Source organism: Zootoca vivipara, chromosome 1 (assembly GCF_965207765.1).
Source record: "Zootoca vivipara chromosome 1, rZooViv2.hap1.1, whole genome shotgun sequence".
In the NCBI taxonomy this organism is placed as follows: Eukaryota; Metazoa; Chordata; class Lepidosauria; order Squamata; family Lacertidae; genus Zootoca; species Zootoca vivipara.
Genome location: NC_142582.1, coordinates 46,638,854 through 46,665,704, shown reverse-complemented (window position 1 = coordinate 46,665,704; position 26,851 = coordinate 46,638,854). Strand labels below are relative to the sequence as shown.

Genomic DNA, 26,851 nt, shown 5'->3' with positions numbered 1-26,851 from the left:
GGAACTAGAACAATGTTTGCTTTAATTCACGAATATGCATGAATGAATTCCCTTCTTTATTTAAAGGTTCTGTTGAATTAGCACCCACTCTTCCTCTACAGATGTAATAAACTTCTATTGTAATGCTCTCACCTCTGACAAATGCAGCAGCGATAATTCTGGAAACCATTGTGCTGACTGCAGTGTAACACATCTCTTTTGACTCAAGTACAAATTCTGCCAAATTCTACCCAAAGCAAAATTCAAGGTGAAATTGAGGGTTTCTGCTTGGTGCCCAAAGAAGTGCCTCCCATTTTCATATCAGCAGTCTGGGGGAGGCTATTGGAGAAAGGCTATCTCCAGGGCAGAGGATTTGCCCTTTAAGGCTCCAAAGTCCTCTCAACTGGCTGAAGCCTAGAGAAGGTATGCATAAAAGCTCAGCAGTGGTGGCACCGACAGGGGAATTAGGGACATTCCAGGATCAAATCAGAAGTCAGGATGTCTTTCGTAATTCTAGGATGGTCCCTGGAAAATCAAGACACTTTGCGGCTATGCTAAGGCAGGAGAAACCTCAAGACCACCATGCACTGTTCCTAACGCCCCCACCCCATGTCACCTAGGCTCTGCTCTCAGCCATCTATTTGGGCTCAAGTGGTCTTCACAAGGGTTACAGTTAATTCGTTTCAGCATCCCTGGCTTCTTCCCTTGCTCCATGTAGTTCCACAGTCCATTTAGTGATTCTCTTATTCCTCCACAACCATCTTCCTGAGATACATGCCATCTCTCTCCCAGCTGTCACGCCAGGCTGTTAATGGCCCAGCCTTCCTCCAGGCTCCACTGAAGTGTAGTGTAGTGGCTAATGTTCACCCACCAAAAGGGATAATAATAATAATAATAATAATAATAAATTTTTATTTATACCCCGCCCTCCCCAGTCAAAAACCGGGCTCAGGGCGGCTGACACCAACAGAACCACAATAAAACATAAAAACAATTAATTAAAATACAGATTAAAATACAGTATTAAAATTTAAAGTGCAGCCTCATTTCAAGTAGGCCATAAGTGGCTGACACCAACAGAACCACAATAAAACATTAAAAAAAAAATTAGTTAAAATACAGATTAAAATACAGTATTAAAATTTAAAGTGCAGCCTCATTTCAAGTAGGCCATAAATCCAAGCCATGAGGGAGAAAAACACAGGGGTCAGGCTGAGTCTAACCCAAAGGCCAGGCGGAACAGCTCTGTCTTGCAGGCCCTGCGGAAAGATGACAAATCCCGCAGGGCCCTGGTCTCCTGGGAAAGAGCGTTCCACCAGGTTGGGGCCAGTACTGAAAAGGCCCTGGCTCTAGTAGAGGCCAATCTAGCCATCTTATGACTCGGGATCTCCAGAATATTATTGTTTGTGGACCTTAAGGTCCTCCGCGGGGCATACCAGGAGAGGCGGTCCCGTAGGTACGAGGGTCCCAAGTCGCATAGGGCTTTAAAGGTCAAAACCAGCACCTTAAACCTGATCCTGTACTCCACCGGGAGCCAGTGCAGCTGGTAAAGCACTGGATGAATGTGATCCCACGGCCGGGACCCTGTAAGGAGCCTCGCCGCGGCCCCCCAACCCCATGTCGCCCCGACCTAGCCAGAGGACCTCTGTCTTCGAAGGATTTAACTTCAGTCGGCTCCCACGTAGCCATCCAGCCACAGCTTCCAAGCACCTGGTGAGTGTGTCCGGGGCCGAGGCAGGGCAGCCGTCCATCAACAGATAGATCTGGGTGTCATCAGCATATTGATGACAACCCAGCCCAAAACTCCGGACAATCTGGGCAAGGGGGCGCATAAAGATATTAAAAAGCATTGGGGAAAGGATTGCGCCTTGCGGGACTCCACACACCAAGGGGTGCCGCGGCGACAACTCCCTCCCTAGCGCCACTCTCTGTCCCCGACCTGAGATGAAGGAACGCAGCCATTGTTGGACTGTGCCCTGAATCCCCACGTCGGCAAGGCGGTGGTCTAAAAGGTCATGATCGACCATATCGAAGGCTGCTGACAGGTCTAAAAGAATCAGCAGTCCCGACCCACCTCGGTCCAGCTGTCTACGGAGATCATCTGTTAAGGCTACCAGAGCTGTCTCGGTCCCATGACCAGGGCGAAAGCCGGACTGAAATGGATCTAGAGCTGATGTTTCATCCAGAAACCTACCAAGCTGTTCGGCAACCACTCTCTCAATTATCTTACCCAGGTACGGAAGATTCGAAACCGGGCGATAATTGGATAGATCTAAAGGATCTAGAGATGTTTTCTTTAAGAGTGGACGCACCACTGCCTCCTTCAACTCCTCTGGGAAAGTCCCTGTGCCCAGGGACAAGTTGATGATCTCACCCAGGGGGGCCCGTACCTCATCTGGACACGCTCTAATCAGCCAAGACGGGCACGGGTCCAGGGAGCAAGTGGTGGGCCTTCCAGCCCGGAGGAATCTGTCTACATCGGCAGGGAGTATCTGATCGAATTGGTCCAATACTGAACTCGAAGACAGTCGAGGGGCCTCCAGTTCCGTTATTGTATCCAAATTGGCAGGGAGGTCACGGCGGAGTGTCAAGACTTTCTCCGCAAAAAAGCTCGCAAATGCCTCACAGCTATGGGTCAAATTCGTATTTAAATTTGGCTGTTCCTCTAGGGTTGTTAAAGACCTGATTATTCTAAAAAGTTGTGCTGGGCGAGAGCTAGCGGATGCAATGGAAGCTGAGAAGTAGGACTTTTTTGCAGCTTTCACCGCCATCTCATAGGCTTTCATAAGTTTCCTGTAAGATGTTCTTGAGGCTCCGTCGTGAGCACGCCGCCATACTCGCTCTAGCCGTCTAAGGTCCCGCTTCATTTTCCGAGGCTTGACAGGAAGAGCCAGATTGAAGGGACAGAGCCGCCAGAGAAAATTTGGTTGAAGTAAATTAGGCCTTGGGCCACATATGCTAAGGGTAACCTGCCTCAGGATTACCACATCTATTTAGGGTGCTAGATTCAGCTAGGAGAAGGTACCGGTAGGGGTCTTCTGAAGAGTGAAGATTAAAATATTGCATGTGAGGAGAAAAGCATGATTAAGTTTGGAAAATTAATGGTGCTAACTTGCCTAATGTTCTGATTATTCTCATTTGAATCTATTATATTTAGTAAATCTGAGGCAAACATTTCCTTTTTCATTCAATGTTTGCATCTTACATATAATTTTTTATTTTAAAGCAATTCCCCATTCTGAGTAACAGTTATGAATGCTTTTTAATTAATTAATTTTTTAAAAAAAATATGCTGAGACTTTTAAAAAATGCCAATCTTCAAAAGTCAAATAAAACACAGTAGCACTGAGCCAAATTTGACACCTGCAAATTAAGACGATGATTCAAAGGTATTTACTGAGAAACTGCAGATAGTACTGGGCTTCTAAGTTGTTCTCTTACTTTGTTACTTCTTTTTGTTTTCTTGCACAGAAGTTCCCCTGTTGCACCTCATAAGCATGGAAGGATGCCATTTTAAAAAAGGAAAATTAAAGGCCCACCTGCACAAGAAAACCCCTTGCAGAAGCATAATGAGGCTTGTTTCAGCAGACTCCCCTGAGTATTAATTATTCTTTCCTTGAACAACTCAGGTCTATAAACTTCTTAAAATTCAACCATTCATTATTTATTCAAAAGCTGATATTGTATTGTGTGTGGCAGTGAAAATTTGGCTAATAAACTTTCCGCTAATCCAGAAGTAGGTCAGACTTGATTTATCTTTATGAATATCCACCCCCCACCCCCACCCCCAATACACATACACACACAAACCAGTCTACTTAATTATTTTCCTGTTTTTCTCTGGGCTACTGCTAAATGGCTATAGGTATCCAGAAATTTGACGTTATAATTCATGTTTGTAGTGCTGAGCAGGACATGTTCTCTAGAAAGTTGACCAACTCAGAATGAAATCTACTGCTTGGAACTTGACAATTTTTGCTCCAAATCATTGCACTATGTTGTGCAACTTTGCCTACTACCATGGAGGTGAGTCAGTGACAGAACTAGTATTTCCCAACAGTTACAGACAAGGGTTCAAAGGAGGGCAGCGTGATTCTTCTGCCCTCCAAGCTTTCAACTGCTGTCATAGGAATCCACTGCTGGCTGACTTTAGCAAGGCAACCTTATTCCCATGGTGGCAAGCTCAGTCGTGAATCCATTGGTTTAACATCTGACAGATGGTGTTAGAACTGAGGAGGAACCAGAGGTCTCAGAGCCCTTCACCCTCCTTAACATCCGTAGATTGTCTTCCAGTGATCACCCAGCTGTTCTGCAACACTGTTATGACTTACTAGGGACACTGTTGGGGAATGATGGTCAAGTGGTATGTTTTCTTTCTTGCATTTTTAAAATAAAATATTTGCAACTTCCCACCAGCCTCCCCCCCCCAGATGATTCTTTGCATCCTCTGATAAACCTATCGGAGACCTGTAATGGCCTAACAATGTGATGCTGTCTTGAATGCTGCCTGTGATGTTTGGAAGAGCTCCATGTTTTGTTTTGTTAAAGCGGAGGAACATAGGTGGGTATTTTTATAGTACAGTACCTTAAATGAGGCTTTTAACACTATTTTTAAAATACTCCACTGCTGTACATTAACATTAACATCATCATCAACATCAACAACAACAACAACAACAAACAACCCAGAGTTCCACAAGTAATGTTTTCAACAGCCCTGCTTCTTGCAAAGTCTATGGATCCAAAGAACCATAGAGATATTATATAAGAAACAGAGATCTGTATTGGCACAGAAAGAGTGTGGGACCTAATCGGACCGGGGACCCCACACAGAGGCGATGCCCACTCCTAGTGCTTGGTGGCATGCTGCCTCTGAATACGGAAGACACCCAAAAGAACTGATGATGAGGCATGCATACGAATGCAGGTCATTGTGTTTCATACCCAACACTATAAAATAGCATAGAAACATACAATGCAATCAAGAGCAATTTGCCTTCCCAGCCACTTTGATCTGAGCTAAGCAGGAACAGAGTAAGAACCTTGGTCATGTGACCATTGCAGATCAAAGCTACATGGGAAATGCCAGTCATGGGAAACTTTATCTGTTAGTACTACTAGACTTGACTTCTTTGTAGTTATTATTATCAGCAAGTTTAAAAATCACAGCCTGAAGCCATCTATATATCAAGATAAACATGAAAGAATATACAATAAGTACATGTTATTTTTTAAAAAAAACACACACACACACAACAAACAACAACCATATTCAGATGTATTGTTAATGATTGGGTCACATCTCAGGGAAAATATTGTTAAGAAAACATATCTTCAGTGGGCGCCTAAATGCAATGATGCCATGTGTGTGTTTAATTGGGGTTAGTAATTGATATTGATACCAGAGGCCTGGAGCTGCAAAACTGAAAACATGGCAAACTAAGCATGCGTCTGGGGCATGCGGTACCCTCCATAGTGTTCCATCTGAGAGGTACACATGGGTGAGGCAGTCCCGTAGATAGCAGTGTTGCCTCAGTTTGTTACAGCATCTTTCAATTTGCTGATTGTAGCTACGGTTCAGAAACAACTCAGACTCTTTCCAGTGCAAGAAAAAGACAGCCTGCTGTCTCAAGCTAAATATGCAACAGCTTTGGAACAATTTTGTCATGTCTGGAAATTGTGCACCTCTTTCTGGGAGCATCTACTTAATGGGCCCAGTGAAGTCAAATACCAAATAATTTAGGGCATCAATAAAAACAACTTAAGGTTCCAGAAAATTAGCTCTAGTTTGTCACAACATGGGCTTTGCAAACTCACTAAGCACAGAGAAAACATGGATGGCAACTGCGGGAGCAGGTGTGGGTAACCACTCCATACTCTGGATCACTATTTTGACATGTTTGCCAGCTGGTGAGTGAATGCAGAGCATGAAATCAGACTTGGAGCAATCCAATGTTGGATTACTCTCAGCTGATACTGGCTGAGAGAAGATGGCCCTTGTCCCATCAAATAAGCACAGAACCACAACTCAATTCATTTCCCTAGAGCTTAGGCTGTCACTCCAATATCCAGGCTCCATCAAATAGTTCCTCTGTGTTCATCCAGGCATAATGCCTTTAGATAGTCTGCAGCCAACCTGTGACGATCTTTGGCTGTATGTTGAAGCCCTGAAAATTGGCTCTTATTTTTAATATTTAGCATGCATTTAATGGCAATGTTATATAGAACCCAAAGGTGCTTGGTTCCACCATGCAAAGGGCCAATAAAGGAATGACTTTGGAGGCATTGAAAATAAAAAATGAATAGGAATACCCCTATGGGTTTGAGTATGTTCCTTTACACAGCCACCTAGAAATGTGGACTGAATCCTTAAGGTTGCTTCGGTTGCATCAGAGCTGATGCAATACATCTCTTTCTCATATTACTCTGTCTCTAACACTCCTTCACTAATGCCAAGTCTTAAATCATATGGGACAAGTTTGAGACTTGGCTCTTCTTCCTAGCTAGCATTAGCTAAGCTCCCAGGAGGGAAGAACCTGTGTTGCTGACCTGGGGCAGTTCGGAAAGGAAATCCACAGAGGGAATGTTAGGCCAGGCTCTAGGAATCCCAGATTATCATTTTTCTCCCACTTGTATGCAATTGAATGCTAAAAGGGAGTAGACTTCTCCTGTAACTGCTAAATGGTATGGCTTCCTCCAAAGAAGTGCAAAGGAGTTCAGATCACTTCCATGCATGAGCGTCTACCACTTCCCACTATAATTTCCTAAGTTGCCTTGAAGTCATGCTACCTGTGGGATATTAAGGGAGGCTTCTGCACAGGCTGACTGAAGGCTCTACACAGAGCAGCTCCAATGAATTATGCATCACAGCAATATTACGACTGTCAGTGATCTTACCATCCCGTCTGATGAGCTTTGCAAAGATGGGGCTGTGACTGCTGGAGAGCTCAGAGGAGCTGTCAAAGGATGTCGCAGGTAACGAGAATACCAGTGGCTCCTCACAATTATCTACAGAACAAGAGAAAGTATAGCAGGCATCAAATATAAAAAGTAGTGCACCTTTAGCCTATCAGGGTTCCCCTCCCACTTTCAGTCTTTCTTTCTTTCTTTCCCTTGCAAAGCTGCCTGGTCACCATTAATGAGCTGCCCCTAGAAAAGATGCTTCTGTTGATGACACATTTGTGAATAAGAGCATAAAGAGGCTGCATTTATATTTTATGCTGTTCACATGAGCTTTCAACAGTTCTTGTGGTAGCTTATGAAATCCAGTGATGGGCTGAATCTACACTCCCCACACCCTTGGCACAAACCTGGATGCTTGCAATTATTTCAGAAGGTTGTATCAGGGGTAAGGCATTGGATCTAGCCAGTAGGCTGGAACCCTCCATCTCCCACCTTCCACAGGTTAACGTTGACAGGTTAACTTTGGCAGTCATAATGACATCAGGTGATTGACACCTGCCGAAGTTCAGCTGAAGAGAACTTACAGCAGGATTATTTGAAGGTGCAGTCCCCGTGCCAATCAGCAAATTGGAGATGGGTGTGTGCCTCCAAAGACGCTTGCTCCATCAGCACAGAGCAGTTTTAGTTGGAATGGCTTGTTAGAATGGAGGGAAAAGGCTCCATTTTAGCTAGGGTTGCAAGACTCAATAGAGGACAGGACTTCTGTGCCTTTAGTTGCCCTGCTCTCTTTTGAGTCTGGAAACCTTAAAGAGAAACCAGCAGACCCTTTGCTTGGAAATTAAACAAAGGGCCTGCTGGTTTCTCTTTAAGGTTTCCAGACTCAAAAGAGAGCAGGGCAATTAAAGGCAAGGAAGTCCTGTCCTCTATTGAGTCTGGCAACCCTAAATGCAGGATACAAATAAAGTACAGTAGATGGATGGATGAAATTCCACACTGTATGGACACACTGGCTTTCTGAGTTTAGTTTGAGTTTAGTCTCAGATGTGGCAGCAGGACAAACTCTCTCTCTCTCTCTCTCTCTCTCTCTCTCTCTCTGTGTGTGTGTGTGTGTGTGTGTGTGAGAGAGAGAGAGAGAGAGAGAGAGAGAGAGAGAGAGAGAGAGAGAGAGAGAGAGAGAGAGAGCAAAGTAAAGGGTCTGCTGGTTTCTCTTTAAGGTTTCCAGACTCAAAAGAGAGCAGGGCAATTAAAGGCACAGAAGTCCTATCCTCTATTGAGTCTGGCAACCCTAATTTTAGCAAGTGGTTTCAATGCAAAACACTATATCCACAATGCTATCTCTGGAAGGCTGGACCCACTTTGTGGAACCAGGATGAGTATACTATGCCAAATAGCGTGGTATGCCTTTCCAAGTGGATGGAGCTTTCAGCAAGTCCTGTGCCAGCACTCTCAGCCTCTTCAGAAGCACATCTGCTGAGGTGTCTACAAACAGATGCCTCACTGCATAAGTAAGGACGGGTAAAGAATTCACAGCAAAATAATGTTTATATTAGGCCTCCAACCAATCTTCATAGTTCTGAGTTGGGCGAAACTCTTTCTCAGGATGAGCACAGTGCTAAGCCCTTGTTTTAAGATGGCAAAGAGAGAAAATCTTTCAGACTTAATGTTTGCCACAAGTTGTACAGGTCTTCTCCACAGTATGTGAGGCCAAAATATGCATTAAAAACCAAATAATTCAATTTTATTTTGTAGGGAGTGTGAATTTTAGAATGTTAGTCATGTTGTGTGGGGTTTTTCATTTTATTTTAATGATTGACTTAAACCATGAAATTTCTATTCCCCCTATAAGATAATCAATGAGAATATTGGATAATTTGATCTAAAAACATCCTCATCAATGAGCCACAGATTTCCATATACTTTTGAACCCACAATGCAAATGAAGCTAGAGACAAAAAAATAAAATAAAAATGCTTTGCTCATTTCGTATTCTACTGTGTGCCTACTGTCCTAGTTAGTATACACAGCCGTGGATTTCACTCAAGCATAAACCCACAGATATTCACTGAATCTCCCTTGGAGGGAAACTTGAGTATATAATTAGTGGGGAAATCCTGCAGGTTAGCAAAATCTCAGACTTCACAAGCATCTTCCAGCTCTTATAAATATGGCTAAATACATTTTAAAATGTGTTAATGCTACATTAAGGTTAGGAGAGTCAAGGAATGGAAAGCTTCAGGCTCTCACAATAACATTAATTCACTGCATATTTTAAATTAGAATGTAAAACAGAGGAGCTGGGATTTTTTTCAGGGATAGATCTCCTGAGTTGTGCCGAGCAATCTTCCAAAAGGTAATCCTTCTCTCTGAAGACCACTAATCCATAAAGAGATTATAAATGCTGGACCTTTGCACACACATCTATGAGCAACCTGGCAAAACCAGGACTCTTCAAGCAAGAGAAATGGGGTTGGCTCAAGGCACTGAATCAACAGTAGCCTTCCCTTACTGTGGTTCTTACAAAATGAGCCCTTTGCATGGGTTTTCACGACAATTGTGCCAGAAGCTAGTTCCAGAATTTACAAAAATGTCAGATGCTCAAAAGTGGCATGCTTTATCTTATTTCTAGAATTTGAATTAACTTGCAGTTCTAACATTTATAACCACAGCATATGTTTCAAGGAATACAGCAGCTTTTACTATTGCAACTTATTCCACATTGTTCTCACCCCCTCCAATATGGTGCTCTGCACACTGACAATCCTGAAAAACTGGTGCTCAGCATAAATAGATTCTTCACTGCCCAGTAAGTCTTCTCCTTTCAACATTTTGGAAATGTCTCCTTCTGCTGGTCCTGGTCCCTTGCTAACAAAAAATGAGCCCACCTCTTTTTATTTTTATTTTAAATACTTTCAGCTTCATTTGCTAAACTCGTACACTCCCAGCATCTAAGAAATACTTATTTTGATTTTATTTGTTTAAATATTTATAAACCACCCTTTCATAGAAATTCTAACAAGGTGCTGTACAACATGAAAACATAATGCATCGCTCTATATCTATAATAGAAATGTATCTATGTCATCACACTGCAGTTGTCTTAGCCACAGACAAGTGGTGCTGTGAACAACAGTGTGATGAGAAGCAGTGGATAGGCAGCCCAGACAAACCATGTAGGGATAATCAAAATAGGCTGCACCAAACCCCCAGCTCTATTGGCTCCTCTGCCTGCCAGCTTGGGGGCCCTTGCCTCAGGATCCAGAACCTCAGACCAGTTAGAACCACTAGTGGCCAAATTCCGCCTCCCTGGCCAGCTTAGGGATTTGCTGCTTCTGCTGCCTCCCACCCCTGTTCTAAGGAGTTAGTATGAGGGGAGTGGGAGTTGAAAAAAGGGTGGGGGGAATTTGATGGGGGAGGGAAGGAAGGGTTGGCAAGCAGTGTGAGACAAGATGCAGCCCCTAATAGTACAAGAACATCAATACCATCTCAATAAAACTGGATGGCAAAAAGAAAAAGTTCCAAAGGACTGTTTCAAAAGTACAGTTCTGCAAAGCAGGGATGACTGCTATGTGACTTCAATTGGCAAGGAGTTCCACAGCGCAGGGCCCGCCACACTCAAGGTTCAGTTCCTGGTGAAAGCTGACTGAACTTCAGGGACAAGAGGGGACCACCAGAAGCGCCCCATCTCAGTGGGTGAGGTGAAGCATAAGAAATAAAAAAGTCAATGAAATGCTTTGGGCCCAAGTTGCTTTGGGCTTTGTGGATAAATACAAGAATCTTGAAAATGGTCTACCTGAAATCAGCAAGTAATGCAGTTCTCTCAACAAAGGAGTAAACATGTTGCCACTACCCTGCTTCTGTAAGCAATCTGGCCACTGCATTCTGCGCTAGTTGCAGATAGGGCCACATAAAGTGTTTTTTGACCCATGTTCATACATTTGTCTTACATGACTTTACATACGAATTTTGCACAAACGGCATACTCGAGCATAAGAAGAAAGGACTTAAAATAATACCAATGAATAGTCAAAATGGTTTCACTTAAAGGTTTATTCCAGTGAAAAGAAACATGCTGGGATTGTTAAAATTTATGATTACCTAAGCACCAGCATGAGGAAGTATGTGCTGCACATCCTTAATCTCAAAGAAAGTGGCATATTCCTGAGGGGAATGAGTTATGAAATATTCAGCTTAGAATGCAAATATTCAGCGTAGAATGGACCTCACAACAAAACGTTATAGCGGATATCTGGTGTATGTGTCTTTACAGAGCATCAGTCTGTGGGGACTGGGGGTGTGTGTGTGGATCACAAGCATCAAAGCTACGACTCTTTCTTCCAAACACATACGTTACAAAGACGTAGCACAGCTGTAATGGGCAATAGAAGAGAATCCCAGGTTCTTGTAAATTCATTAAATACAATCATTATCTCAGTAGTCTTTACAAAAATGCTAGAAAGTGGGCCAGTATTATATTTCAAGGAGGGGTTCAGTCAGAGACAGATACAGCTGCTTCAGTACTCCTCAGGAATTCATAGCAAAGCAGAGAGACGGGTAGCAGTTAGAATGTTGGGCTAGGACTTGAAAGACCCAGTTTCAAATCCTAACATTTCCATGAAATTCACTGGATTATCTTTGACCAGTCATTTTCTTTTAGCCCACCCTACCTCACAGGGTTGTTGCGAGGCTAAAATGAGGAAGGGGGGTGAACCATGTAAGTTGCCTTGATCTTACTGGAGGAAAGGTGGGAAATTAAATTTAATAAATCAATAATTGAAAAATCACACCAAGGTGGTCACAGGGCAGCCTGTCATCTAATACAATTTGTTGGCTCTCAGAATATACATATTTTGGTGAGTTGCCACCACAGCTTCTCAGTTGTCATGATCAGTTTCTCCACGATGAAGTAGTCAGAACTAGGAAATTAATTATTTTTCACTGCCAAGGACCCAGAATCTCAGCAGTGGAACGTATGTGACTTTCCCACCAGCATGAATCAAGAGCTTGCATTCTATGATTCTTCTGAAGGGATCGGGTAATCTGGAATCATGATTTTTGCAACTTATACATGATTTTGAAGCCTATCCTTTGTCATTTATAAGACTCAACTCTCCCCCTTTTTTTTACCAGGATTGAACCCTAATTGCTGGCACCGTGAACAATCCAAGGGATGGTTCTCCCATATGTATTGGGAATGCCCAGAGGTAGGGAGATTTTGGAATAAAATCCTTAAGGTTATTAATGAAGTTTTTAAAGTGAAGCTACCTATAGACTTCAATCTTATGACAATGGGTATACTAGGAAACACGGCCATAGAGAAAGGTGACCAGCACACCTTCAAAGCAATGATACTAGCAGGAAAGGCAACAATAGCTTTAGGTTGGAAAGACAGAGAAAAATGGACAGTAGAGGTCTGGACTAATTATTTGTTTGAATTTATTCAGTCAGACATCGTGGCAGTAACGTCACAGGATATAACATGGAAGGCCAAGTCTACTGTGATAAGGACCAGATGGAACCCCTATCTTCAATGGATAACAACTACTGGACCAGAAGACATTCAGTGGAAATTAAAGACATTGTGCCCGTGGCTGAGGACAACTGTTTGAACCCTTCCAATGGATTATGGGTGGGGGAGGGGGTGGGAAGGGAAAGGAAAGAAAAAATGGTACGGGAAATTAAAAATCTGAAGGAGAGAATATAATGTATGTAAAAATTCTCATACTTCAATAAAAATCTTTTTTTTAAAAAAGACTCAACTCCCTAATACTGTGTAGGCTATTCTTCAAATTCCTTAAGTAAATATGGAACACAGCTCAGATAATAAATTGTTTCATTTCTAATGAGAGAATCTTAAAAATCATAGATAGAAAGTGTTTCCCTTTTAAGTCAGATGTATATTGACAACTAACTAATGAAAAGGGGTGCTAAACCAATCACAACCAAGAGAAGCAGAGGCAAACACCATATAATCTGCAAAAATAAAGGAAATTGATGCCACTATGGATGAAGAAACAGACAGTGCAGCTAACTGGCTTTCATTATTGACTTTTCTGGATTCTGGCTTCCAACGTATCATTTTATTCATTGTTAAAATCCTAGTAAAATTTGCACATGATGTTGTGATCATGCGGCATGCATAGCTTTGATTGAAACTGTAAATTGTTTCCATATAGTAGGCAAGATTCATATTTTTATTTTATTTTAGGTGAGATAAAATCCCTCTTAGCATTGCATGCTTAATGCCCCACTTTGTTTTAAAGACATAAATGTTGCATTTTTCTACAATGCTTTCAACATTACTTAGGAGTGTGATAACTCCCACTTTTAGCATCAGTGGTTTCCTACCTTCGCTACCAGCAATTTGAATTTACTAGCAACAGAAATAATACATTATAGCTGGAAACTGACCAAGTACTCTTTGTAGAGCAATCAGAGAGGAAGCACTTACTGATAAACAGCAGTCTGTTCTTCCTGCTGCATGCAATAAACCTTCAGTTATTAACTAGTTAACTTTCTTTGCAAGGGCTTCTACTGATGGGAATGGCAATGGCCATGGCTTTGTGGCAAGGCACAGGCTTTATATGCAAAGGGTCCAAAATTCAATCCCTGGCATTCCCAGGTAGGGCTGGGAAATATTCCTGTTTGCAACCCTAGATACCTCTGCAAGTCAGGGCTCATTCACACTTAACTTTTGTCCTGTGCTATCTAGACACATGTCCACATTTTAAAGCTCCATGCCTGAGTGGTTTTGGGGTCCCCTCCTCCACTACTTTCTCCAGGAAATGCCACTCTTTACCGCCAACAGCAATTCAGGATTTCTGAAGATTGCATTTGCTCCTATTCAGTGGTAGAGAGTGGGTTTTTTTGCAGGGAAAATTGGGGGGGGGTGTTGGGGAAAGGAGCTTTGCCTAGAAATGCAGAGCAAAGGTAAGTGTGGATGGGCCCTCTGTGGATGCAAGAACATAGGAAGTGTTTGCTGGATCAGGCCAATAGCCCATCTAGTTCAGCACCCTGTGGCTGACCAGATGTTTGTGGGAAACCATCAAGCAGTGCTTGAGCACAAGAGCACTATTCCTTCCTGTGGTTTCCTAAGTCTGCTCACCTTCAATGGTAGGCAGTGTTGTGGCCCGACCACAGCTGTGCCAGTGATCCAGCAAATGGCTGGGTCACATGGCCTGTCTGCTGGTGATTGGCCAATGCTGGCAGGTTTAGGGTGAGGGTTCCCCTGGGACTGGGGCGGGCCCAGCTGGCCTATGGGCACCACTTGGGCTTGCTCCCAGGGGGAATAAATTGTGGCCTGTCCAGTCTCTCCTCCACCTATAACCAATAAAGTTGTGGCTTATTTGAACCTATAAATCTATATGCTGTTGTCATTTCTGGTTATTTCACTCCCTAGGGAATTGTCTGGTTATGGGGTCTTGGTGCACAACTGGTATTCAGACACCAGCTGCGGAGGCAGAGCATAACCACCATGGCTACTAGGCATTGATAGCCCTCTCTTCCCTGAACTTATCTAATGCTCTTTTAAAGCCATCTAAGTTGGTGACCATTGCTGCCTCCTATGGGAGCAAGTTCCACGGTTATTGATGCACTACATTAAAAGGTACTTCCTTTATGTGTCCTGAACAACATTGAGACAACATTTAGCTAGATGGACCAACAATCTGACTTGGTATGAATTAGCTTCTTATCTTTTAGACTTTGACATATGAATGTAACTCGGCTGACCCACTTATTTCTACAGCATCTCATATATTCTTCTTTTGTCTGTGCTTTCTTATTATGCACAAATAGTGCAATCCATATGTATGAGCAAGCCTGGCAGAGCTAAAAATAAAATAAAAAGTCTAATTAAAAAGCTCGCCTTATTTTTATTGATGAAGTGTTCTTCGCATCAGGCATAATAGTCAGATAATGGATCATCACTCAGGATGAGGGATTGATAAATCAGGAGATGGATGTATTCACTTGCAGACTGGAGATGATGGTTTGAAACTTATGAAAGAAAAAAGGGGGAAGCATGTAGGAACTATAGATTATAAATGGGAGTTGGAATAAATATTCCAAGTAAGGCTTCATTTTTATACAAACTAGGATGATTGCATGAAGTAATTCTCATGCACTGAAGAGCATTTAAGTCCTCATTTATTGTGAGCGATATTTAAATAACAGCTAGAGATGTATGACTCCACACATCTTTGAGGCATTTTACTAATCTTATTGCAACCACTTTAACTTCCCTCCAAAGTCTTACACATTTTATTTTGTCTAAACAGGATTCTTTAAACATGCCTCAGATTTCACTTTAGACAAAAATTTAATTATATTTAATTATATTTAATTAGCACAAACATGAATTTAAGGGCTGTTACAACTGCCTGGAATCTTTTATATATACTAATAGTGCACTCATCTTTTGAGTCTGGATCCTTGGGGAGTCCAAGGTGCCATCTGTGCGCAAGAGGAAGTCACCAGCAGGCACCCCAAGCTTTGTGGAAGCACAAAAAATAGTTCCCACAGTTTCTCACTTTCCCACTCTGCGGAAGGAATTAAATGTAGTGCTGTGATGTTTGTTCCATTAGTGCAGGCTTCCTCAACCTCGGCCCTCCAGATGTTTTTGGCCTACAACTCCCATGATCCCTAGCTAGCAGGACCAGTGGCCAGGGATGATGGGAATTGTAGTCTCAAAACATCTGGAGGGTTGAGGTTAAGGAAGCCTGCATTAGTGCAAGATTGTCAGCTTGTGAGATGGAAAGACCTCCCTTCCCTTCCACCGTTTGCTGTACTGGGCGTTCTCACAACTTCCTCCCCCCACTAGAACTAATTACAAGGAGCACAGTGCAGGGAGGAGGGGGGGGGGAATCACATTACACTAGTGGAAGTCTTTGCATAGGCTTCCACTAGCAACATGAGTTAGCTGCACCCTGCTCTCAAATTCAGCTTTCTACATTTCTGCAGCCAATTGTGATTTATTTATTTTTTTAAAAAGCTCCTCATGAAAATTCTTAAGAATTTTAGTGCAAATTTCTCTCAATAGGCACATTTTTGCTTGCACTTTTGATTAATTTCTGCAATGTTGTATGTTTCTCACTAATTTGTTACTTTTTATGCACACTTTGCCCTAATACATGCATTTCTGTAAACATGCATTAATTGCAAAACTAATTTAAGTGCTGAAGGATAGTTGTGATTTGGTTCACATACTGTTTTGGGAAAATGCCAATATGGTAGCTTTGGCTTTACCTGTGTATTGAATCAAATTTCTACCCCATCCCTAACTCTGGAAGAGGATACAGCTGGCTGGAACCCTGAAGAGGAGCATGCCACACAGCAACATTTTGTTGTCAGTCCCACTGCTTACAATTTTAATTCTCAGACTAGTGCATGATCTTGTTTTGAAGTGGTTCCAAATAGAGTTAACACGGCATATTTCAACTAAATGGGAACTCTAGAGCTGCAAATATTATTTACTTATCTGTTACATTTATACCCTTTTCCTTCCAAGGAGCTCAAGGGGACACATGACTCTCCCCTTACTCAATTAATCCACACAACAGCCCTGTGGGGCAGGTTAAACTGAGAGGCAATGACCAACCCAACATCACCCAGGGAGATTCATGGCCAAGTAGGGACTTAAACCCTGGTTTCCCACATCTGAGTCTGACACTGTAACCACTAAACCACCAGACTTCCTGGAAAGGGTGCTGAATGTTGTAGTTCTGTGAGAGGTAAGGTACAATTCCTTGGCTTGTTGGGGGGAAGTCATGAGCTTTCAATGTGTGGTGTGAATGCAATCTAGGAATCTTCACTGGTGTGAAGAAGAAGAAAACTGCAAACAAAATGGAAATGGAAAAAGTTGAAGGTTGCTCACCCCCCCCCACGCACCCCCACAAAGGTACATAAATGGAGAAATACACACAATTTTCATGACCTCAAAGCAGAAGGGGCTTTGGAAGAACTTTTGGTAGTTGCAGATAGGACAATCTTAACCAAGTCTAATTTTCAATGCCACCTTTATCCCATATTTTGTGTATTCAGTTCTCCTATTTCCCTCCAGTGTTTTATGTCTTCCTCCTTCCTCCTTAAATCTAATTTCAGTTACAAACAATGGAAAAGGGAGAAATCAAGAACTCATACTAAGTAACCAGAATATGAAGAAGCTGCAACAAAATCCAATTATTTTTTACTCAGGAGTAAACCCAGCAGAGTTCACTCTGCCTAAGTGCCCTCACAGGGTTGCAGTTTTAGTCTATGTATACTTACTAAATCCTTGCCAATTCTCCTGATTTTTTATAGCTTGTTAGAACTGCAAGATCTGAGTGGGTTTCTGGTTTCAGGATTGCACACTTTTACTGCAGAATTTATGTTTCCACCTATATAAAATACTTCTCTTTTTATCTCCTGGAAACTAGTTTCCATTTCTTCCCATGCCCCACAGTTCATCCATACTGATAGAAAGAAACAACATTCTGTTCAGTTGGGATATATATCAAAATGAGTGAAGTGGAGAACATATTCAGATAATTGAAGAGAGGTCTTTGGAAGTGCCCAGAATGTGCACACCTCACTGCCAATTGTGCAGCACCCCTCTTGAATGAGACTGTGATCTAGGAGCTCATTTGCCAGCCATCATCTCTACCTAGAACACAGGCCATCTTTGCATAAGAAAGAGACTTCATTACAGCCTGGCAGCATTTAGTTCTCAGCGAACAGCAATGGCAGCAGACTGCAACTGGCAAGGGACCTAAGTGACTCAGTCTTAGAAACACATGACAGCCCTTGTCACAGAGAGAGGAAGGAAACGTCCCTGGTTTTTCAAGACAGAAAAGGAAAGTTGGGTTTAGCTTCTGTCTGTAACAGGATCTTTTTTGTTGCTGTAAATGATCTTTGCATTATGAAAGATTTTGACATTCTCCAAATACTGAAATTACACACTGAGCAGTGCCTTCAGGCAGCATGAATCCAAACTCGTCAGCCTCCTCTCAGTCTCTCCTAAAACATCCAGTCAAAGGAAAACACACACACACACACACACACAACTTGTCTTCCATTATGGAATTCTGCTGTTATGAGGACTTTCCCATCCTGACTCTGGACAGATCCAGATCTAGTTAGATTCAGCAAAGTTGTTGCATCACATGTTTTTGGGTGGGCCCTGATAAAATCAAGTCAGCAGATGTCATCACTCAAATTGGCACATGTTGTCCCATAATTCTCCTACTGGCTGTCATGCTACCAGGCCAAGTTTAAGGTCATTGACATATAATGCTCTAAACACCTTGGAACCAGGTTACCTCCAGGAACACCTTGGGAGAGGCAATCTTAGTACTGCTGTATGCTTGTCTTATGTCTACTGAGATAAGGACCCAACTCTGGGGTTGCGGCGCTCATCTCGCGTTATTGGCCGAGGGAGCCGGCATACAGCTTCCAGGTCATGTGGCCAGCATGACAAAGCCGCTTCTGGCGAACCAGAGCATCACACGGAAACATCGTTTACCTTCCCACTGTAGCGGTACCTATTTATCTACTTGCACTTTGCCATTCTTTCGAACTGCTAGGTTGGCAGGAGCTGGGATCGAGCAACAGGAGCTCACCCCGTCCCGGGGATTCGAACCACCGACCTTCTGATCAGCAAGCCCTAGGCTCTGTGGTTTAACCCACAGTGCCACCCGCGTCCCTGGCATCCTATAGCTTCAGACTATTAGCTCTAACTCACACCACTTCTGCACAACCTGTACAACTTGATGCATATCTGTTCTACTGGAAAATAGCAGAATCAGAGGAGTAATGTTTGTATATATGAGTAGGGGAAAGAGAGAGAAGCCCCCTTTTAAGAGAAATTTGGTATGCCCAAGGATCAAATATTGTCTAGATGAGGCCATTTTTTGAGCCTGGAATGCTTACGCCAGATGCCATTAGCAAGCTGTCAGTGCTACATTAGTTCCTTTAGTTAATTGTACAGTGCCAGCTCTGATACGAGGGGAGTTAGGGAAGAATCCAGGCCACAAAGCGAAGAAAACAAAAACAAGCCAGTGGATGAATTGTCTCTGGTTAGTATGTCATTTGAGGTGTCAAGCTGGAAGTCACATCTAAACATAGTTAGATGTGAAAAAAAGCTGGGATAAATAGGATTTGTGAGCACCAAGTACACCCTGTTTAAGATAAGAGCCATAGGACAACACACATTTGCCAGCAAAAGATTTGACCAAGGCTTGATCTGTGGCATCTCTAGGGTGAGATGAAAAAAAAAAAACTTAGATCTGAAAGCCTGCAGAGCTCATGGCTTGAACTGGTATGATGTGACTTCCAATGTTTATGTACTTATGGCAATGTACAAACAAAAACCTTACACATACCTTCCAACAGAAAAAGGACCACCTGTCCCCATGTTGAGATTAAAATAGCTAATGGTCACTGCTTGTGTACTCAGACACTCTAACTAGGTTTAATATAAGGACTATAAGGATAACCTTCTCAACCAAAACATGTCTTGCTTCCATGATCACTCTATTAGTCCTGACCACTCTATTATTCCTGTGTTTCCCCACAGACCATGCTGTAATGACATCTTCTTCCATTCATATATCTAATCATTAGACAGACTGAAATCCAAGGAGGCAACTGTCGGGTTGGGTATCAATCTTTCATCCTTTCCTTGCTAAATCTATTTTTTGCACACTGTAAATCTGCAACCCTGAACTGTAAAGCAACCATTGGAAATCGTGATAAAGACATAAAATGCCATGAGTATTCCATAGACATGTCCATGCGTTATGAGGAGTAATTTTAAAACATCAATAAAGTTTGAACCGCATGCTGAATTTTCAAATTCATCATGGTCAGATGAGCTCCGCTTTCATCTTTCTCTGCTTCTTCACTCAATCCTTCAAATTATGACTGCAGACGATTAAAAATAGAAGAGGCACACACGGAGTGGTGCTTGCTATTTCATATATATATATGGAAAGGAATCTTTTCAAATCAAGTAACATGCAGAAAAGGCACACTAAAAAGCAATTATAATTCGGTTGGAGCTTGACTGCTTTCCATGGGGCTGAGAGAGGCTGTTGAATTTGCAGACTGAGTGCGGATTAGCAGAGATGAAGGCAGTAGTAAGTGCCCATGTACCATTGCATTTAAAATGTAATGTCATTTCATGGGATGATAACTCATCATTTCATGTCTCAGTAACCTCAAACAAAAAATTGCACTTCTTAAGGGAAAAATCCATTTTCCCCTCTGAAAAAAGGAGGCTGCTGTATGCAAGTGAATACTTTAGATAAGGAGACAGGCTGGAAGTTAAGGTTTCCATTGTTAAGCAAGGGTAACATTGCTTTGATGTTGGACTTGATGTTGGACTTGGACACACACACACTGCATTTTTCTGGGGGGTACGCAGGGGTACGCATACCCCTATACATTTTTGTGAATCTTTGTACTTTTGTCCATTTACTATATTATTTTTCCCAATTTGAACTATAAAATGGTGGTTTTCTTGAGTCAAAATGAGAGTACCCCTAAACATTTTTTAAAGAAAAAAAAGCACTCTCTTTGTGTGTGTGTGTGTGTGTGTGTGTGTGTGTGTGTGTGTGTGGTATGTGTATGAATATTGCCTGCAGGTTGCTTCCCCGGAGCAGTGCTCTTTTTATCTGTCATGGTGTCCCTTTTTAGAAGCTGCGATGGAAGTCTGTTATTATAGCAGACTAATTTGTGTTTCCTTGGTGTGATCTTGCCTATTGACACATCTCCCTTTAGATTACATTTTAAACACTTGCAAATATATTCCTTTAGGATTGCCAGTGCTTGTCAACAATGTAATGCAGCAAGCTCCTAACCGTATTGATTACTTTAACATAGAATCCAATGACCTGTAACAACACCCAGTAGGGCTTTGGATCTTGTCATGGAAGCACAAGATTTCAATTGCAGTGGAGCTCTTGCTCTCCTCTGTGCTAAGGAGAAAGGCATGTGGCATTATTCTTAGCTTCTAGGCTTTGCAGCTAGGGCATGTAAACTGACACAACCTGGAGGGTTGTGAGGCTGTACAAGTGCTGTACTGAAATCTGCCTTTCAGTTTCCCATTTGTGAAATACCCTTTTCTTTTTTCCCTTCTAGTTTGAGGGTTACCTAATCATTGTGAGGTGGTTGAAGATGGTGTGATTGTCTTTTATTTCTATATAACATTCATATCCCCCACTGTACAGCCTCTCTGCTGCTTCTCTGGGGAGAGCATTCCGCAAGAGGGGAGCTATAGAAAACAACAACAACAACAACAACAACAACAACAACCTGTTCTTGTGTTGCCACTCTCTGGATATCTCATGGAGGAGGAACACAAAGGAGGGCCTTAGAGCAGTGTTTCCCAACCAGTGTGCCTCCAGATGTTTTGGGACTACAACTCCCATCATCCCTAGCTAGCAAGACCAGTGGTCAGGAATGATGGGAGTTGTAGTCCCAAAACATCTGGAGGCACACTGGTTGGGAAACACTGCCTTAGAGGATTAATGCAAGGTCTGGATTTTGACCTTTGTAGGTCAAAACCAGCACTTTGATTTTGGCATGGAAACTAATTGGCAGCCAGTGTAGTCAGGCCAGGTTTGGATAACATACTCAAACAATCTTGCTCTTGTGAGCAACTTGGCTGCTGAATTCTGACCAGCTGAAGTTCCCAAACCATCTTCAAAGGCAACATAGACTATGTTGCAGTAATCTATCCTAGAGGTTGCAGGAGCATAGACAACAAAAGTTAGGCTACCCCTGTCCAGAAAGGGGCACAGCTGGGCTGTCAGCCAAAGCTGACGGAAGGCACTCTGGGCCACTGAGGCCACCTGAGGCTCAAACCACAGCAAAGAACCCAGAAGGACCCCCAAGCTACATACCTGCTCCTTCAGAGGGCGTCTACCCCATCAAGAGCAGGCCATTTCCCCTCCATCCAGTCTAGAGAACCACCCACTAACAGTGCCTCAGCCTTATCTGGATAAAGCTTCAGTTTGTTGGCTCTCGTTCAGCCCATCACTAAGGCAAGACAACAGTCCAGTACATCCGCTGCCACACCTGCAGATATAAAGAAATACCGTAGAGCTGTGTGTCATCAGCATTATTGCTGACAACGTACAGTACTCAAAAACTCCGGATGATTCCACTTAGCTGGAGTATCTTTTTCAAAAGATACACACTTTATTGCATGTTATTTGGTTGGCAAGAGAACCGTACCATACATGTCATAGAAGAGATTATGTACTTACTCTTAACTTGCTGTTCACAGCCTGATCAACCTTATTTCAAAATCCCCCACCCCCCACAATGTTAGGTTGTTCAACAGCAAGTGCTAAGCAAATACTGTGAAGAACATTTGCAAACAGTTGTTCACAGCAACCTCTGGGCTTTCCTCATCCATATTCAAACTGTTCATATTACAGGAAGCAGGAAAATTGACCTCAAAACAGGCGAAAAGTAAGAAAAGTGATCTGCAGTAAGTACAATCTCTTTATGCTAGGGCAAAGCGAATTGAGGTAACACATTTAGACAGTCTGCAAACCACAAACCACTTATTTTATTCTGGGTTAAATTTCACTGAAATGCCATTTGCAATTTCATAGCAATGTTCTAGAGAAACCCTGAAGCAAGGGAATTCTCACTAATCTATAATTATTGGAAATATATTGGTCATCTGAATGTCTGGCACGCCGGTGGACAGGCACATGATGAATTATCACAGTTCATTGCCTTTTATTGTCACTTACGTTTCCTCCAAATTGAACAAGAAACTGGAATATGTTAGTGGCCTTTTATGTGGAGATTATCACTAAAGCTATGTTTTCAGGACATATTCTTGGAATCATTTTTTTTCTGTCACAAGGTAGTACACTCATTGCAGATTCATATAACTGAATAAAACACCTGAGATGCTAAGCTTGATATCAAATTCCACCTAAAATTTGGATTTGGGACAAAATAGGCACCCTGTTCCTAATCGGGAAATTTGATATGTAAGGCAGGGACTTGGGGGCACTATTCTATCAATCATAATTTGTCATCCTCTGTGAGTTGAACGGCAATCATCTGAAGCAGGAAGCATCCTATACGCTAACAGTTTCCTTGCAATATTAGTGTACATAAGTTGATGCAGGCTCCTTACTTCAGAAAAAACCTATCTGCACCATACATTTAAAAGTGCATCATACCACCCAGGTGGCGCTGTGGTTAAACCACTGAGCCTAGGGCTTGCTGATCAGAAGGTCGGCGGTTCGAATCCCTGTGATGGGGTGAGCTCCCGTTGTTTGGTCCCAGCTCCTGCCAACCTAGCAGTTCGAAAGCACGTCAAAATGCAAGTAGATAAATAGGAACCGCTACAGCGGGAAGGTAAACGGCGTTTCCATGTGCTGCTCTGGTTTGCCAGAAGCGGCTTTGTCATGCTGGCCACATGACCTGGAAGCTGTACGCCGGCTCCCTTGGCCAATAATGCGAGATGAGCGCGCAACCCCAGAGTCGGTCACGACTGGACCTAATGGTCAGGGGTCCCTTTACCTTTACCTTTACCACATCATACAACTGTCATGGCTTCCTCCAAAGGATCCTGGGAGCTGTAGTTTGCAAAGGGCACTGAGAGTTATTGGGCACCCCAATTCCCCTCACAAAGCCACAAACCACTTTGGCAACTTTGGAGTGTTTGCGCATATACACACACACACACACACGAAAATCATAATCGCCATCTTTCAGTGCTATAGAAAATGGTATTTGTTCAGTTTAATGTGGGAGCTGATGTCATTTCCAACCACAGGAGCTAAATTTAGAATAACTTGGGGACTAATTTGATTAATTTATTTTCAGAGATGACAAACCGACAGCTTAGCCTTCCTTCCTAATTGCTTGTCAACATATTGTATAGACAGATTTCTCCCCCTCCCTCCACAGTGAGTTACTAAATCAAATGTCACATACATAATTATAATGCTATATATTTATCAGTGCATATTAAGTTAAAATAACAAAGAACAGAATTCAATGTTAGCATCTACTCAACATGGGAGGCATATAATTTTGTTTAATCTCAAACCCCTTTGAACTTGTTTTCTCATGTTCCCCAAGGTTTATCCATTAGCCCATGTCCCATTTTAAAACATGACCCCGTACAGGACTCCTTTCCTCAGTTAAACAATTAACAAAGCCTGGTGTGAGTCATTAATCTTTTGGTTCATGCACTCCCAAATCTCTGGAGATGCACCTAGAGCTGGTATTTATTTTGAGCTCTTTGAAATGTGAATCATTCCTGCAAACTCCTGAAGCCTTGAGACTCAAAATCTAATTACCTGCAAATGTTTGCACGAATAAGTATACTATTCAAACATATTCCCTGGCTTGGCAAAGCCTTTTAAAGATCAAAGAGCCCACACTTGCCTTGAGGCTTGTCACAGAAAATGCATATTAACTTTTAATAGAGTCACATGGTCGAAAGCCATGCACAACATTCTGAAGGATAAAGTGACACCCCTTTATGGTGAAGAGAGTCACTATCTGCGATGGCACTGCTGATCAAAGGAGCCAAGAAAAGGTTCTAATGAGATCCATTGCCAGAACTCTGTGGTGTTTGGCAAACAGGAAAAAGAAAACTAACAGTCATCTGCCTGGGGTAGCATGCTACAGATCTCACAGCCTCCTGTTCTGCCAAGGAGAACAGTCCCTCCTGTAAGCAGAAAGTAACTTTCTTCTTCTTCTGTGCAATGTACATAGCATATGGAGAGATGGATGAATATCTACTGGTTGGGACATATGAGTCAGCCACTGGTGTGCCTATATAGATCACTCCACAATGGAACAAGTAAAAAGGAAACCATGTGCGCTTGGAGAAAACTGACCACCTGAACCCATTCCATTCTGGGTTCAGATGAGGTTTGGGCAGCGAATTGCTCTTGGCTGCTGTGATGGATAGCCGCCATCAAGAGAAGGCCATAAGAGTATGGCCTATTAATACTCCATACTTCCCATGCCTTCAACCATGATATCCAGCTATGGGCTGAGAGTGGAAGGAACTGTATTATGCTGGGTTCGCTCTTACCTCGTGGATTGTTTTCAGAAATTAACACTGGGGGTCTACACCTCAGCCCAGAGTATTTATGTTGCAAGGTGATTCAACGGTCCCTCTTGTCCTGATGCTACATGAAGCCATTGGAAGTAGTCATTAGGCGTTTTAAAGTGAGATGTGCCAATGACACCCAACACTGCAGGTGAGGCTGTGGAGAACATGGACTAGCACTTGGACCTGGTGGTGGACTGAACAAGGGTGAATAAGCTGAGACTTAATCCTAACAAGTTGGGGGCCCTGTGAGCAGGAGGTTAGCTATTCCAGAAAAGCCACACTCCCTCTGAAAGACCAGGTGCATAATCTAGGGGTGCTCCTGGATCCATTATTGTCACTGAGGGCACAGGTGGCCCCCGTGTTTAGGAGTGTCTTGATTAACTTTGGCCGGTTCACCAGCCATGACTGTTCTTGTGCAGTGATAGCTTGGCTACAGTAACCCATGCACTGGTAATCTCAATATTGGATCACAAGTAATATAATCTATGCGAGGCTGCCCTTGAACATTGTCCCGAAGCTGCAGTTGGTGCAAAATATGGTGGGAAGCTCTCTGCATGACACACACTACTGGAAACATACGGCTTCTATGCTGAAAGCATTGCACAGTTGCCAATTTGCTTTTGATGAAATTCAAGGCGTTTATGTACTAAAGGATCAAGGTACTTGAAGGTGCATCTCTCTCATATAGAGAATACCTTCTGGTCCTCTGATTCTGTGAACTTCCTCTGGAATGTCAAATGGGGACTGAAATGACAATGTAGAGCTGCTTTCCCAGAGCTTGAGCCCACGGGTGCTTTTGGATAACATCCCTTCATCATCCCCAGGCAGCATGTTCAATGGGAATGGGAATTGTGGTCCAGCCACATCTAGGGACACAAGGCTGAGAATCACTTCAAAAACAGAAATCAAAACAAAAACAACCCAATAACCCACCCACTCCTGCAACATTTAAAATGGCTGATTTAAAATGGCTGACATCCAATGCCCTAAGGCCTGGTAAAAGAGGCCTGCTTAAAGAGGAACATTTTTGCCTGGCACCTCAAGGTGTATAATCAATGCACCAGGAGAGCGTTCCACAAAGGGGGAGCAACAGCAGAAAAGGCCACCCTCTAGACCTCTAGTCCATATGAAGAAGGGCCTCAGAAGATGATCTCAGGGTCCAGGTAGGTTAATATGGAAAGAAGCAGTCCTTGAGGTTTTGCAGTCCTGAGCCGTTTAAGGTTGAATCAATATAAGTTCTTGCTTGGAGCTATTATAATTCATTCCTTTTTTAAAAAGAGTAACTATGCATTTTTTTCAAGGAAAAAGCTTCACAATCTTAAATCTAGGGGAATCTTGCTGATTCAGGAGTTAGACTGCATGACCCATGAGTTCCCTGCCAACCCCATCATTCATAGAGTTTGCCAGCAGTGCTACTTGACTTCTTCTTGCTATTTAAACCACAAAGTCCCCCCCCCAATCCATCACATAGTGGTGCTGGTGGGTAAGTCTTTTGGGAACGTTGGAAGCTACTTTATTCCTAATCAGATGATTGGCCCATCTACCCTGACTGGATGTCACTGGTGGAGGAACGAAAGTTAGGAAGGAGCGGACCACCACCAGCACCACTATTCTGGTAGGGTGCCATCGTGGCAGACCCCCCAGATACGTGACACGTACCCCCACATGCGTCGGGTTCCACACCCCCACAGACGGCGCATCATGCCCCCAGGAGGCGTGTCACACCCCTGGGGGTGCCAGCCACGCCCCCGTCTGCTTTTCACTCCCAGTAGCAGAGCATGCAGCTTCACCACTGCTGGCTGTGGCTCTCCAGGATTTCAGACAAGCGTCTCTCCCTGCGCTGCCACGATGCCATGGATTGAGACAGAGACCGCCTGCATGCTTTACCAC

At 42.9% G+C, this 26,851-nt stretch overlaps 1 protein-coding gene across 2 annotated transcripts in view; it reads right to left on the bottom strand.

The window, feature by feature from the left end:
* The window catches only part of CNTNAP5 (contactin associated protein family member 5), a 308,410-nt gene that overhangs the window by 236,493 nt on the left and 45,066 nt on the right, over positions 1-26,851 (bottom strand). For both annotated transcript variants that reach the window (XM_088662417.1, XM_035128546.3), the window contains exon 2: positions 6,877-6,987. In XM_088662417.1, the coding sequence (XP_088518543.1) occupies positions 6,877-6,987 (111 nt within the window). The remainder of the gene's footprint in view (positions 1-6,876; positions 6,988-26,851) is intronic.